Below are 16,528 nucleotides of genomic sequence, written 5' to 3' on the forward strand. Positions count from 1 at the left end.
AAGAAAGGCTGGGGGGTGGGGACCAGAGGCCCAGCCTTTAGGAGGGAGAGGTTTAGGGTAGGGGGCAGGGTGAGAAGAGCTGAGAAGAGCTGCAGGTACTGAGTGAGACTTGTCCCGGGTTGTTTTTGTTTTTTGTTTTTTGTTTTTGTTTGTTTGTTTTGAGACCTAATGCCTTTTAAGGGAGTACCTTCCACCTCCAGGTTCCTGCCTTGAGTTCCTGCCCTGGTGTCCCTCCATGATCCACAGTAATCTGTAAACCAAAACAAGCACTTTCCTCCCCAAGTTGCTTTTGGTCAGTCCTTGATCACAGGACCAGAGAAGCAAAGGACAGAGACAGAGAGCGTTTGGCCTTCCGTCTGGTTAGCTGTGTGACTTTGTACAGTAGTCATGTTCCACACTTTCCCCCAGTAGTAAATCTCTCCCCCAGTTCCCACTTCTGGGAAGTGCACACCTGTGTGTGAGCTCCCACAGTTTATGGGAAGTGCACGCCTGTGTGTGAGCTCCCACAGTTTATGGGAAGTGCACGCCTGTGTGTGAGCTCCTGCAGTCTGAACAGCTCCCCACTTCTGGGAAGTGCACGCCCGTGTGTGAGCTCCCTGCAGTTTATGGGAAGTGCACGCCCATGTGTGAGCTCCCACAGTTTATGGGAAGTGCACGCCCATGTGTGAGCTCCCCAGTCTGAACCGCTGTGGTCAGGTCTTCGGAACTTCTCCTGTCACTTAGTGTTTTGTCACTGTGACACACAAGTAACCAAGGCGACAACTTAAGGGAGGGAAGAGGCTTATTTTAAGGTACTGCTTGAGTGCATGGTAGTGTGATGGCTAAAGCTTCAAGTTCAAAGTACTGTGCTTACGAGATCTACATGAGCCACCCCCCCCACCCCCCGCCCCAACTCTCCTTTTTGCTTAAACTCACTTTGAATCTTATTCCTTCAATGCAAGAGGGAAAAAAAAAGTGGTGCAAGGACTCACTTACAAATGGATTCTAAGAGTGCATGCCTACCACATGATTGTTATGGATACAAGGAAGGGGATGCACTTAAGGTATTTAGGGCGGACCTTGGCATTTAAGGAAGGGTTCCTGCTAGAGCAAGCTCCAGGGTCAGGAGAGGGCAGGTGCTCAAGACACGGTCCATCAAACAACTGCATTATCAGTTCAAATCTAGACCCATGTGACCTCTTGATGGCCATCCAAATGTCAGGGTTCACGTTCTCAGTTCCTCCTGGGCCTCCACTGCAGATTACCACTCCACAGGATCCAGAGCAGCCTGGCCAAATCCGTTCCTAGTGTTAGTCACACATGGAAGGCTGTGGCTGGACTGTGCCACCCACAAGCTCATGTGTAAGAACCTGACTTCTCAGTGCATCAGTGCCCAGGGGGAGAGCAGTGGAGGAGTATGGGAGTGTCCACAGGAGAACAGTAGAGGGGTATGGGAGTGTCTGGAGAGCAGTGGAGGAGTGTGGGAGTGTCTGGAGAACAGTGGAGGAGTATGGGAGTGTCTGGAGAACAGTGGAGGAGTGTGGGAGTGTCTGGAGAGCAGTGGAGGAGTGTGGGAGTGTCTGGAGAGCAGTGGAGGAGTGTGGGAGTGTTTGGAGAGCAGTGGAGGAGTGTGGGAGTGTTTGGAGAGCAGTGGAGGAGTGTGGGAGTGTCTGGAGAGCAGTGGAGGAGTGTGGGAGTGTCTGGAGAGCAGTGGAGGAGAGTGGGTCGTGAGGGTTTTGCCCTCATAGATGGAGGCAGTTTTCTTGGAATGGGTTTGTCTCACTGGAGTGAACGCTTCTGAATGCTCTGTCTTGCCCGCCGATGTTTCAACCATGGGTGGATATAGCATGAAAGAAAGCTGCTGCCTCCAGAATTGAAAGCCAAAGCACCTTCTTCTCTTTGTAAGTTGTAACTTTTCCACCTGTAAGGTTTGAATGCAGCAGCAGTAAAGCAGGAAGCTATCGAGAGCACTCCTAACACTTGGAGGTGAGCGGGGGACTAACTGGGTCCCTCGCTCGACCTTTCTCTACCTCTTGTGTTCAGTAAATTTCCTCTGGTTGTCTTCTAGGTATAGATTTAAAGGTGTGTTTCATCGGCTAAAACCAGGTCCTAGGAAATATGTGCATGCCTTTTAACCCAAAGACACAGCCTTTGCTATGACCCCAAGGTGTAGGTCTGTTCCAGCTGTTTTGCAGGCGCCTGCAGGTTCCTGGGGAAAGAGTTCTGCTACTGTATCAAGGAATCTGGTCTGGTGGAAACTAATATCAGTCTCTAGAGCCCCTCTTTGGCCCCACCCATCTTCGAGCCCATATTTTAGAGGTCCACTCCTCCTGCCAGATGTGTGCCAAGGCCAACCCACAGGGGCCCTCTGGATATCCCAGCCCCTCCACCAGCTCCAAGGACACCAACCAGGTGAGGACTGGCATGTTGACTTCACCCACATGCCCACTCAAAAAAATCTCCATTATCTCTTAACTCTTACTGATGCCTTTACAGGATGGGTAGAGGCGCTCCCCACCTCCAGGGAAACAGCCGATGTGACGGCTCACGGACTCCTGGAACACATCCCCCCAAGCTCCTGGGACATCAGTGCTGGTACCACCTCTCCGGGCTCCAGCAGGCACCTATCCAGAAAGATGGTCTGCCCAGCAAGTGGGACCCTCCAGGCTCCGGTTTCCAAAATTGTCTCAATGAAGGGCCTGTCTGCTCTTCTGCTGTGCTCATTCATCTTTGTCAGTACAACCAGGGCACATCTCCATTCAGTTCTTCCTGGTAACCTCCACTCTCCCCATGACTAGTCCCATTCATCGGGCTGGTGCCAACAACCTATTTTTTTCTCCTAGCAACTTGCTTTCTCCTCCTCTTCCTCAAGAAACAGATCCCTGAGGCCTCCAGGGTGGCAGCTAACTGCATGCTTCTTCACCCACACCTCCCACTGAGCATAAGCCCCCTGACTCCCAACTCCCCCCTTCCCACATTGTCCCATGCCAACAGGAAGTAGCCAGACTTGAACCCGTGCCCATACATCCAAGAAGGTTGAGATGGCCCGCCGGAAGCTCTGCCTCAGCACCCCCTCCCCTCCCCCCCTCTCCAAACCCTGCCACTCTCAGAAAGCCTGCCAAGTGGCGGCTCCTCCCATGAAGCTGCTCAAGGCCACGTCTTCAGTCCATAGACCTGCCCTGTGATTCCTCCTCCTTCCTTCCCCCCCCCCCCCCCCCCCGAGATCACCCAGGAAGGTTTTGCTGAGATTAAATCTGGTCCTTTACTTTTAATTCAGCTTGATCTGGCTTATTGTGTCAGCAGAGAAACCTAATATGAGGAATTCACAATACCCATCAGTCCTCTTCTGTCTCTTCCTTTTATCCTCTCTGCCTGCCTCCCCCACTTGTTTCTCTCTCCTGCCCAGCTATTGGCCGTTCAGCTCTTTATTAGACCAATCAGATGTTTTAGGCAGGCACAGTAACACAGCTTCACACAGTTAAACAAATGCAGTGTAAAAGAATGCAACACATCTTTGCACCATTAAACAAATGTTTCACAGTGTAAATGGATGTAACACATCTTCAACTAATATTCCACAACAGCACTCACTTGGCCGACGTTCATCTTTCAGAAACTATGTGTGCCCAAGTGCTGGTTCTTTTCTTCGTGTCTCTTTTAAAAATTAACTTTCCTTTAAAAATATTGATTTACTTCATTTATTTATTTTTGTTATGACCGAAGTGGGTTCTCCAAAACGGCAGTACTGGTGACAGTGTCCTAAATAGAAGAGCTCTGACTGGGTAAGCAGAGCCTGGTGTTACGTAAACAGAAGCCTAAATTCAGCGTTCCTCAGGAACCCCACAAGGCAGGTTTCAGAGTATGACTGCCTTTAAAGGTCGGCCGCCTCAAGCAAGGGCATCTAGCTCAGCCTTCCTCAGTTCAAGGACAGTTGTTACGGAACATCTGCTTCCTTGGCCACCATTTGCCTCTCTCTGCCCACCCCCTACCCCCCAAGATAGCCTGGGTAGTGTGATCCTCAGCAAACCTTTCTTCCTACCCACGATCCAAACATTGGCTGCGTTCAACTGTTTCACTGCGCCTTACGTTACAATTTCACGTCTATGGGTGTTTCCCCGGCATGCAAGTACGCCATGTGTGTGCAATGCGTGCAGAGGCCAAGAGTGGACTCAAAGCCCCTGGAATGGGAGCTGCAGGCAGCTGTGAGCTGCCATGTAGGCATTGGAAACCAACCCCCCTCTCAAGTGCTGAGCTATCTCTCCAGCTCTGCTTTTTGAATTCTTGAAAGTTCCCGCCGCTCCCTTCATGCAAACACTCTGTTCCTCGCTGTTTCATATCTACATCTCCACACATGTAAAGTCATGTAGGCTCTGTGAAGTGCTCAGATGGTGGAGCCTGGCATTCTTGCAAATAGATTTTGCTCCTATTTTAACCCGATGCATATTGATCCAACTCTCTCGTTCCACCTCTCCAGCAGATAGCTTAGGAACCTATCTATGAACTAGACAACAGAGGAGGTTCACGTTTGAGCAGCATCCCAAGGAGTTCTGTGAGAGCCAGAGTTACATTTTCAGTTTTAATTACTGTGCCTTAGACATCCATGAAACAAAAATGCCTCTGATGTGCAAGCCCCTTGCCCAAGGACAGATAGATCCTGAAAATGTTGGAGGCTAGTGTTCATATATACATATATGAGCGACGACAAGCCACATGTTTTCGCTCCCCTAAACAAGTTTGTTTGACCCATTTGCCCTGGATGTGCTTGATCACATGTGGGTGGGAGGTATGGAGGCAGGAAATAGTTCAGGATGTATGCTTGCCCTTGATTGTATGTAGGCTGGAGGTATGTCAGGATGTATGCTTGCCCCTGATTGGACCTGATGGGAAATGCAGTGAATTATGGGTTTTCCTTCTTAAACTCTTGCAAAATTTGATTCAGGGCCATTTTTCTGGGGAACCAGAGATGGACCTGGCCAGTTTTTAATTAAAGCTTACTTTGGATTTGACTTTAAACTGTGGTCTTATTCTTGATCGGTGGGGTTCACATTTTCCCTCAGGGTGTAGAATGTCTGTCACAGTGCAGAAGTCCTAAAGGTGGGAGACCCCATCCAAGAGCAGGAATAGACGCCATACCTATTACTAAAGCCGTGGGCCCGTGATTGGAGCTGGAAATGACAGCTTTCATGGAGTCATAGTAGTTCAGCTAGAAAGAAAAAAAAAAGTGAGAAAAAAGTAATTATTAGAGAGATCACCCACAAGGTCAAATAACAATGTTTTTACAGCATCCTCTCCCCCTCCAAAAAAAATCTCAGGAGGGAGAAAGGATCCACATTTCTAGGAACAGGAAAGGCTTTTAAGATACTCATTTTTGTGGGCAGTACATGTTGGTAGAATATTCAGTTCTTCCTTCCCCTCACAGGGCTGGAAGCTAATGCCAACACAAATACTCCCCTGGCATTTTCCAGCTGGCAGGGCCAGCAGCGGCTTCTACTGTCGAGTTCAGCTCATTCTGAGAAAAGCTGGAAGCGGTACACAGTCTGCAGAGAAAACAATTATCCTCCCTGGGAACCGTCTCTCAATCGGAAGAGACCTGGGCATCACACCGGGAGAGCCAGGTTCTTTTCGGCTCATTTACATTTCCTGTTTTTGAAAACCGAGCTGGACCTTGAACGGGTGTGTGGGGATTGGACATTCAGGGGTTTAGGGCAGGACCCTGATGGAGGGAGAGAGCCAGTCTTAGATGAAAGGAACTGAATTTGACCGAATCTGAGCTCTTATCTCAAGCCATTCTCTTCCCCTGAGCTGTACATCGGATCAAGCTGCAGTTCTGCTGGAGGAGCCGTTGTGATCTCCAAGATCAATGGGCTTTCTTAGCGTTTGCTCTTTGTAGGCAGGACGCTAAGCTCAGAAGTGGCTGCAAGAAAGGCAGCCTTTGTTTCTGATCCTCGTGGATCCCAGAGGCCAGAGACCCAAAGGGACAGAAAGAAGAAAGTAAGTTCTCAATGCGAAGAGAGCATGGAGGTGGGAGCCCTGGGTGACAGGTCAGCGTGGCCAGAGGGCCACCGACAAAACAGAGTATGGCAAGGGCTGCCTGCACCTGCTCATGGCAGTCAGTCTCCTCAGAAACACGAGCCGCAACACCCCTGCCCGCCCCGGGAGAACAGCAGGGCAGCAGGACCCGAGAACTCTCACTGTCTAGATCCTTCTGGTCCAGGTCCTCAGCAGCAAGCATCAACTCCAGGACTTGGCTTTGATGCCTCATTTCGGCGTGCACTCTGCCTCCCCGACCCAGCCCTCTGCGGGTCACCTCGTCTACTGCCCCGATCCCTATCTGAGGACTGTTCTGTTGACCTTCAGGGGCTCAAAGGGCTGAAGAGGGACAGTCAGCATGGGTTGTTGAAGAACCAGCCTGCCTCCTCCATCTTAGGCTTAAAAGTCATCTTATCGTAAAGACCAACTAGGCTCTATGTATGGTTAAATCTCTGTTTCTGATTAAACCTCTGTTTCTCAAGGACTGGGCTGTGCCCCACCTGTAACCTTAACTACAAATGCTTCTGTACTGCCTATCCCAGGAAAGGCAAGCATGCCTTTGTTTCAAAAAGTTGTTCTAACCATCTTGCAATCCTACCTCTGTTTCAGAAGGTTATTATGACAACCTGTTGCTATGGCGACCTTGCTATGACTACCTTGCAGTCATGTCTTCGTTTCCAGAGGTCGTTATGACCAACTTGTTATGTTTACGTTCTGCTCCTGTAACCCCACCCATTTTGCCCACCAAATCCCCCATGTGGCACCCCCTACCCTGCAGCTATAAAACCTTGTCTTTCTCATATCCAATACTGATCTCTTGAACCCTTAGGGAGAGACAGGCTGTGTACAGGTATAAAAATACCTGCTTTAATTAATTTGACCATGATGATTTGAGTCAGTGGTCTTTCTCCTCGAATCTTTGGGATTAACATCGCCACACAGTAGATCTCTGGTAGCAAGGAACCCAAATTGTCACCCTTTATAAGAAGTCTGGCTCCATTTATACTAACTGAAGAAACCAGGCAAGATTGTTGCTTTTTCTTTTTAACATAACATGGGCTATCAGTGACCACTTAAATGGCAAAAACATAGTAGTGATGGCCTGAAGTGGGAGCCACCTAAAGGGATCTTGTAGGGTGACAGAAAGGCTCCATTTGTTGCAAGACTGGTATTTTGTTTTCTTAATTTGTGCCAGAGGTCATGTCAGAGGAGCAGCAGGTGGCAGTTGAGGTTCAGGGTGTTGGCCCACCAGGAGGAAACCCACTGATGGATATGTCTCAGTTAGGCAAGCCCCACCTCCCATGGAGACCACAGACCCTGGAATGTCTTTGCAGGCTCTCTCTCTCTCTCTCTCTCTCTCTCTCTCTCTCTCTCTCTCTCTCTCTCTCTCTCTCCTCTCTCTCTGATATCTGGCATGGCTGAATTGGGTGTGGGGAAATTCCTCACAGCCTGTATAAGGTAATGTGTTTATCTCATGGAAACTTCCTTTCCTGCTGGGTAGTTTTACCTACAAATCATTATGAAGATGACTTCCTCCCAAAGCTGTACCATCTAATTGATAATAATGTCAGCTTATATAAAGATCTGATGAATAAAAGTATATACCAGGATTGTTTCACAGCCAAGGGCTCCAGTTCCACCCAAGGAGCTGCTTTCATTCACAGCTCAGGTCAATGATTAGCAGAGCAACTGAATTCTCTGGAAGCCAGGCGGGCCCTAACTCTCTTAATGCTGAAAAGATACGGTTACAGATCTCAGTGTGTGTCATTTGGCTGAAACAAGCCTTGTAATAGCGTCAGGTTAGATCAGATGTTTTGACAATAACTTTAAGATGAAAAAAACCACAGAGAACAACCTAATGTCCATAAGGACACATAGCTGAGGTTAAAAACACAAAGCGGTCCAACTTTTAAGGTTGGTTGTTGATCAAAGGTGATGATTAACTCCTTGTACCCATTCCTGCCCTCAACCCCTTCATATAAGAAAGTAGAGATAGATGGGTATACACACTAAAGATCTAAAGTACAGCTGACTGGTTGTCTTTTATGTACAGAAGTTTAGGTTTGTGGTTCCTCTAGGATTCCTTGTAAGATTAACTTTCTAGATAGACTGTAGAATGGTTGAGTCTTTCTTGGTAGCCTGGTACACACCCTGCCAGCAAGGGAGCTATCTGTGAAAAGACGCTTTCTGTCTGCTTATCCTCTGCTGACCTGCAATCAATTACTTAGACATAAACGTCTATGGGATATTGGGATGACTTTATTTTTAATCATGTGAAGGAGATGAAAAACACATTGCCTGTACTCTGCTGGAATTTAGTAAAATCACTGTATGGGATACAGACTAGAATAAATGGACACTTCTTAGAAGTACTTTGACCCTGAAAAATCCTCCTGGAGAACAATGATTGTTTCACTGAGGGGGCCTTGTGGCCATCCCATCACCTTAGTCACAAGTCACCTCAGGCACCCCTGGGGCTCTTGTATTATTGTGTACTGCACACAATACATAATGAAGGACTAGAGCCATGGAGGCGTGGGATGCTCCGTTCAGCAAGATGTTTAAATTAAGATTAGAGACGAGTATGAGGAAATACTCTATGTAACAATGGATAAATACGCTTCTGTACGGCTGTAAGGAGACAGCAGGATCCAGCCCAGTCAGTCCATCAGAAGAGGCAGATGAGTAAAGAAGGAAATGATCAAGAGAATGTGTGAGGGTCTTCTTCCTAAGCCTCTCGGATAGAAAAGTCCAGTAAGCGCCAACGCTGTGGATTTTCCCGTCCAGCCCTGAGCGCTGCCTTAGAGGCTGGTCCCCAAGGCAGTGATGAAGTCGTGTTTGAATTCTGTTGGTCTTTGTGTTGTAGAAAAATGATCTTGATCCAACATTCCTTTCCCTTTAGTTTTCCCTTTTATTTACAAAGTAAGTTTGGTGGTTTCCTGATTTTTTTTCTTATACTCAGTATTATTTCTTCAAAATTTTTATTACATTTATTGATTGATTTTGAGTGTATATATGTATGTATGGGTGTAGTGTGTGTGTGTGTGTGTGTGTGTGTGTGTGTGTGTGTGTATGCGCGCACAGCATGGCACACGTGTGAAGGTCAGAGGACAGCTTCTGAGAGTCAGTTCTCTCCTCCTACTTTGCCTGTCCTAGGCATTGAACCCAGGTCCCCAAGTTTGGCAGCAGGGCCCTTTTACCAGCTGGGCCATCTTCCCAGCCCTCAGTAAAGTTTCTTAGCGTTTGTTTCCTGCAGAAGCTTCTCAGGTGGACTCTTCTCTGTCTGGCTTAAGCCTGGTGTGTTTGGAGAGAAGAGCCTCGGTGTAAGGTTGCACACCTTGTGTCCATCCCGAGGGTTCCTGATGTCCCCACCCACCACTGGACTTCCTTTCCTATGTGCCTGAATACCCGAGACTCGAGGGCTCAGGTTCTTGGGGCCAGAGAAAAGCCCGGGGTCTCAATCCCACACACATTACCCCACTCTTCTCCTAAGCCGCTCTGGTTGTGTGAGTTGAGTTGCTTTTATTCCGCCCTCAAGAGCAAGGGGAAGATGTCTGCAGTCTTCAGACCGGAGGACACTGGGCAAGGACCAATCCCACCAGGGGGTTCATTCCCTGGTAAATTTTATGTGACATTGATTTGTTTCCATTTGGATCTGCCGCGTTGCCTTAGGAGCAGCGGTGGCTGACGGGGCAGTGTAGAGCCGTCTCCCCTGACGGCTCAGGTGGTGTGCCTGAACCCCGAGAGGGCAGCCGGCGAGCTCTAGTCCGCTTCCTCGGCTCATTTTTACCTGAGTGACACAATCTCCGTGCACCTTCCAGCGGCTGTACTCTGTGTTTGGAGAGGCCGCCGCACTGCGAAGGGCGATGCTCGGCATGTCCTCAACTTTAGGCATCTTCTTCCAGGTTCTAAGGAGAAGAAGAGAAGAATCTCAAAAAGATAGGAGCAGCCTGCCCTCTCGCACCCTGTCCTCAGCCGGGAGCCTTGCCTCCCAGGATCTTTCAGTCAGAGGCTCCTCATACCCTCCTCTCATCCTTATCCGTTCTCTCAGCCCCCAGTACTGCCAGTGGGGCTCTCTCTGAATGCGCCACACTCTTGAGAGGGCAAGCATGTAACTGCCACATATAATATGGATGCTTATTCTTTTTTTTTAAATAATTAGATTTATTTATTACATATACCGTGTTCTGCCTGCATGTCTGGCTGCAGGCCAGAAGAGGGCACCAGATCTCATTACAGATGGTTATGAGCCACCATGTGGATGCTGGGAATTGAACTCAGGACCTCTGGAAAAGCAGCCAGTGCTCTTAACCCCTGAGCCATCTCTCCAGCCCCCGCCCCATGCCCCCTTTTTTAATGAAATGTTTGTACAACCTGAGGGCAAAGGTGCTCCTTGTAGAAGCTTCTGAGTTTCTACAGGGAATAAGAAATTAAAAAAAAATATCCCTACTAGAGCATTGTTATTAACCTCTCTGAAAGAGGGGGAGACAGAGGCACAAAAGATAAAGGACTTGCAAAGTGAGTTCATCAGAACTCGAGCTTGGGCGACCTGGATTCCAGTGGTTGTGGGTGGATTGACTACCTGTCCACAATTGCACATGATGATGGTCTCATGGTTCAGTAAAACTCAGAACTGAGGTTCAAATGTAATATTCTGTAGCCAGAGTGTTCCTGCCTTGCCCACAGTCAGGATGGATCTCTCTCACCCACCAGTCCCACAGCCGCTCAGTCCCAACCAAGTAAACACAGAGACTTATATTGATTACAAACTGTATGGCCGTGGCAGGCTTCTTGCTAACTGTTCTTATAGCTTAAATCAACCCATTTCCATAAATCTATACCCTGCCACGTGGCTTGTGGCTTACCGGCATCTTCACATTCTGCTTGTCATGGCAGCGGCTGGCAGTGACTTCTTCTGCCTTCCTGTTCTTTCTTTTCTCCTCTCTGTTAGTCCCGCCTATACTTCCTGCCTAGCCACTGGCCAATCAGTGTTTTATTTATTGACCAATCAGAGCAATTTGACATACAGACCATCCCACAGCAATAAGCGTACCCAGAATGGAGATGCCAGGTCCCTGAGACCCTGCAGTTCCTACACTCCCAAGTGATGCCCTGGCCGCAGGTCCAAGGTGAAAAGCACAGGTTTGGGGAAGCAGTCCAGATTCCAGGGCTTGGTCTCCTATTCTGAAGTACATTTGATTAAACGTCTTGGGAACTATCAAAAGATAGCTTTTCAGTGTGCTGAAACATGGAAACTCAATACTTGAAAAGTAGTCATACTAAGAAGTTAGTTAAAGGACATACCCCCATGTGTGTTAAAATGTCCAAGGGAAACATTTTTTAAGGCATTCCTAATAAGATAGAAAAATTACCACACATTGAACAGCCCTAGTCTAAACTTAAAGAAGCAGAAAAGTCCCCCAAATCCAAAAGGCTACAAGTGGCAAATCTCATACTTGACTTCACAAGACAAATTGTAATTAAACACAGGTGCACTGATAGTGTTGCATAAAACCACCGTCAGACATATGGAGGATACCATCAAACAACATTCTCAAAGAATTAGTAAAGTATTTTCAAACAATCTGTTCTGACTGTAACACGCAGAGTCAGCATATTACAACTTCTCTCAAGATAAGAAAAAAAGGTGCTCCAAAACTCAAACTCAGCAAGGCAACATTAGAAAAAAATTAATTAGAGGCATTCATGCAAGGCAAAAGTATTTATGTCCAGAGAGAATCTCCTCAATATAATGCCAGGCATAAATCATCCACCTTTTAGCTGCATGATGCATGTGACAGAGGTTAAAAGGGACAGGAGAGTTCAACAAAATTGAAGGCAAGAGTGCAAATGGCTAATTGAAAAGTGTGTCAAAAATGAAAATGTTTCTGAAGTTATATTCGGTCAACGGGCAAGTAAGACTCTGCTTACCAAAACCCCTTCCTTTTAACTTGACAAAAAACAAACAACAAACAAACCAGCCACCACGGGCAACTGATGAGTCCACATGCTTACAGCTTCCCATATAGACTCCAGCCAGTTCCCAGTGGCAGAGAAGTGCTGTGAAATAATCCTCTTGTACTGTAAAGATTTGTCACTTGAATTGGTATAATTAAACGCTGATTGGCCAGTAGCCAGGCAGGAAGTATAGGCAGGGTAACCAAAATAAGGATGATGGGAAGGAGAAGGGTAGAGTCAGGAGTCCCCAGCCAGACACAGAGGGAGCAGGAGATGAACATGCCATGCTAATACAGCTACCACCATGTGGCAGAGCATAAGTAAAAATATGAGTTAATTTAAATATATGGGTTAGCTAGTAACAATCCTGAGCTATTGGCTGAGCATTTATAATTAATACAAGTCTCTGAGTGATTATTTGGAAGCAGGTGGTCAGGACAGGAAATGTCCAGGTACATATGGCGCCCAAATATTCGGCAAGAATTTCCATATAAAGCCTGAGAAGGCTTTAAAAATGTTTCTAAACACACAAAAATGGAGTCCAACTTGGCTTCTTGGTAACCACTTTTTCTTGGGTAGGCTCTGTTGCTAGCTGTAAGCAGAGGTAGGCTCCTTTAGGAGGCAGCTTCCTGACTCAGCACTAGTGGCAAAAACCAAGTAGCTCTTTTAAGAGGCCATTACCAAACACTTAAATGGGTGTATAGACAGCGGGTGACATGCTAATCGGTGGCATCGTGGATTCAGAAACTTGCCAGAGTTGGGGTGGGAAACAAGGCTCCAGCCAGTTACCTCCATCATGAAGGTAGGCACTCAGGGAACAAAGGAGAGGGGTGGAGCCAGCCACCAAAGCTTTGGTCCTAGCCATGACACTTAGCAGTTTAAAGGCTCCCATGGTCAGAAAAAGGTAGAGATATGCAGTAAAGACAGATTCATATGGGAAAAAACCCTCTAAACAGTTTACAGTGTGTTAAAACACATACGTAGGTTTGAGAGAGAGAAAAGGTCCTTTAAAAAGGAATAGAGTAATAAAAATTATAATAAGCCACATAAAGATGGGAAACACACAAGGAGTCTGGATTATATATTTTACAGTATGCCTTTGGATTTTTTTTTTTTACTGTTAATGGGCAAATGATAACTGCTAAGAGACATTTGATTGTAAAAGCTGCTAAGTTAAACCAATCTATATAATTTAAAAATATCTAGACTCCAAAATTTAAGTCAAAATGTATGTTGCTTTGGGGAAGAGGTTTTGCTTCTATTTCCACAGGAAAGTTAAAGATGATCAGGTTTGATAGAGGAAGACCCCCTGACTACAAACATGGGAAAATAAACATAAAGTAACTATAAGACACATGATGCATATTTTATCTACTCAAATATAAAACAAAAAAACTATCTTTGGCTGAATTGTGTACAATACAAAGTTTATATTAATGCAGATATGTATGTTACCTTTGAAAGTTTATGTATTTTTCAGAACAAGGGGACCAGACACTAATAAAAACAGCCCAGATGATCCAACAGCTAAAACAGCTTCCAGGCTGCTGATTGAGATGATCTAGCCTCACAGAATACTCCAGCCAAGATTTAAAAATTATCCTGATTTTCTCAGGGTCCCTCAAAGATTATCAGTGCCCACCAATCAACAGGAAGTAGTCTAGAAAACTACACCCACATTCCCAAAATATTGGTTATAAATGTTTGTTTTCATTTAAGGGGGCTTGGTTACAAATTGTTATTCATCATAGTCAATCTCTTTCTAAAAGAAGAAAGGGGGATATAATATAGAAATGATGGGGGGAAATGGTAGATTATTGAATCTACTTTAATTAAAAAACAACTATTAATTTTGAATATTTTACATTAAGAGATATTTTGGTATATTGATACAAATTTAAAGTTAATTTTGTTATACCATATATATATATATATATATATATATATTTCTACTCTTGTTTAGGGTATTGTGCTTATGCATCTAATTTAAAAATGTAATATATAATTAAAAATACAGATTAATAGTTATCTATAATAGTCAGACTTATAGTCATGTTAAGTATGTTTTCAAAGTCATACACAGATATATTTAGATAGATAGAAGGTCTTCAAACACTTCAAAGACCTACAGAATATGGCATTTAATATGTTTAATAGCTTAGTTATTAATGAGACATATCTACTCCTGGCAGCACCAATTTACTTCAGAGAAAATGATGGACATTGAAGAAACTCCTTATGGAGTAAGCTTTCTTTATGGCAAAAGCTAGCCATCAATTGCTGATGGCATATTGTCCAAACTGTACCAACAGGACACAAGAAAGGGGACTGCTGAACTTTGCCAAGACAGTAAGACAGTCCTTCAGAATTTCCTGCTTCACAGGAAAGTCTGTCAGATATGATAGGCCTGTAGGACAGGGTTAAATGCCCCAATATTACAGATGAACTTTGGGTGACTGTCCAGGCAGCCTGATGTCCCTGTCATTAGGTAACATTTCACCCTTCTGGGGTCTTGGATGGAGTTGAAGACTGGATAGTTATAATTTTCTTAGGTTTGATAAAAGATAAATTAGGTATAAAACTTTGGATTCACAAAGATAAGAGAGATAATAGAATATTTTCTCTAATTTTGCCGGATACAAATGGACTGGATATTGCAACTGTAATTGTTCCTTGATAACTGTTTTTGTTGTATACAATCTTACTATGTTAAAGTTAAAACTTTCCTTTTTAATTAGACAAAAAAGGGGGGGAATGCTGTGGAATAATCCTCTTGTCACTTGAATTGGTTAATAAAATGCTGATTGGCCAGTAGCCAGGCAGGAACTATAGATGGAGTGACCAAACTAAGGATGATGGGAAGGAGAAGGGCAGAGGAGGGTGCAGAGCCAGACGTAGAGGGAGCAGGAGATGAATGTGCCATGCTAATAAAGGTACTGCCAAGTGGCAAGGCATGAATAGAAATATAGATTAATTTAAATATATGAGTTAGCTAGTAACAATCCTGAGCTATTGGCTGAGCATTCATAATTAATATAAGTCTCTGAGTGATTATTTGAGAGCAGGTGGTCAAGACTGGAAACATCCAATTACAGAGAAGTAAATGTTATGCTGATAGATCTGAACATTTAAAAGTGCTTAACTAGCCGGGCGGTGGTGGCGCACGCCTTTAATCCCAGCACTCGGGAGGCAGAGCCAGGCGGATCTCTGTGAGTTCGAGGCCAGCCTGGGCTACCAAGTGAGTCCCAGGAAAGGCGCAAAGCTACACAGAGAAACCCTGTCTCAAAAAAAACCAAAAAAAAAAAAGTGCTTAACTAATTATAAACTAAAAATAGAATGCCTTGAATTCAAGATCAGATGAGAGAGCCAGCATCAATCCTCCCACCATCCACCTCCCCTGCCTCCCTCCATCTACCTCCATCTACCTCTATTCATTCTTCATCTGTCTGTCCATCCACCCATCCATCCGCTCATCCATCCATCCAAAGCCTACCAGGATTCAGAAATAAAACTTCTATGCTGTAGGAGTTCCAGTCTAGTGACAGAGAGATTGTAAACAAGACAGTCTGGTGTAGGGCTGTAACGCCAGTCAGTGAAGTAGATCCAAACTACGTTGAGGAGGTATGATGTGGAGAGGAGAGGAAGACCTCCCTAAGAAAAGACGCTTCATGGAGGCCCTGGGAGGGACTACAACCAAGCAGAGGAAGCCACCAGGGCAGACACAGAGGGACATGACAGAAGAGGATGCTTGTTAGAAGTCCACCTGCTTCAGATCATGGGGGTCACTGGGGTATGCAGGCATCATCAAGAAATGCACAGGGTGTCCATCCATCCCATCATGTATTGTGGGTTACATGAAACACTCATGAAAGATTTTAACCAGAACATCACCATGACAGAGATCTGTCAACACAAGTCCCAACGCATTGTACACAATGATGGATCTGTGACAAGGTCTCCATCTATCTTGGCCTCCCGGACCTCCCTTAGTGCCCTGACCTCACATTCCCTGCACTTGCAGGTCACCTGTCCTGATATAGTCACTGTAGCCTGACTGCCCTGCCTCAGTCTTTCCAGATACGTCCCAACCAAGGTCCCATCTCTGGCACTTCTCTCAGCCACTACTCTCCCCAGGCACCCATGCGGCACCCTCCCGTCACCCCTCTCTCCCCTCGCTTTTCTCCCCCCATCCCTCCCCTCCTTTGAGTCTATGAATCTCTCAATGGAGCCCATCCCAGCTGCCTCACCAAGCACTCTGCACACTTGGGCGTGTGCACCCACGCATATACATATGGGTACTGGACATTTTGACTCTTAATTTTTCACATTGATCAGCTTCAAAAATATAATATCACTTGTTACAGTCATTTTATTTTGCTCCTGCTAGATGGTAACTCCACAAGGGGCAAGATCTCGTTTTGTCCACTGAGGCACTGTAAACGCTAAAGGCAAAGACTGGCCTGTAGTAGAGGCTCAGTCAATGGTTGATGAGTCAACATAAGATTGGATGTATTCCCCCACCCCACCCCCAGATCACCCAAATGAAATAAGGAATCAGAAA

At 45.8% G+C, this 16,528-nt stretch overlaps 1 protein-coding gene across 2 annotated transcripts in view; it reads right to left on the reverse strand.

Moving 5' to 3' along the window:
• The window catches only part of LOC102904556 (cilia- and flagella-associated protein 337-like), a 134,320-nt gene that overhangs the window by 61,768 nt on the left and 56,024 nt on the right, over positions 1–16,528 (reverse strand). For both annotated transcript variants that reach the window (XM_076560146.1, XM_076560147.1), the window contains 2 exons: positions 9,800–9,917; positions 5,113–5,182 (listed from right to left, as the gene is read on the reverse strand). In XM_076560146.1, coding sequence (XP_076416261.1) covers positions 5,113–5,182; positions 9,800–9,917 — 188 coding nt within the window. The remainder of the gene's footprint in view (positions 1–5,112; positions 5,183–9,799; positions 9,918–16,528) is intronic.

This window comes from Peromyscus maniculatus, chromosome 23 (assembly GCF_049852395.1).
Source record: "Peromyscus maniculatus bairdii isolate BWxNUB_F1_BW_parent chromosome 23, HU_Pman_BW_mat_3.1, whole genome shotgun sequence".
Taxonomy (NCBI): Eukaryota; Metazoa; Chordata; class Mammalia; order Rodentia; family Cricetidae; genus Peromyscus; species Peromyscus maniculatus.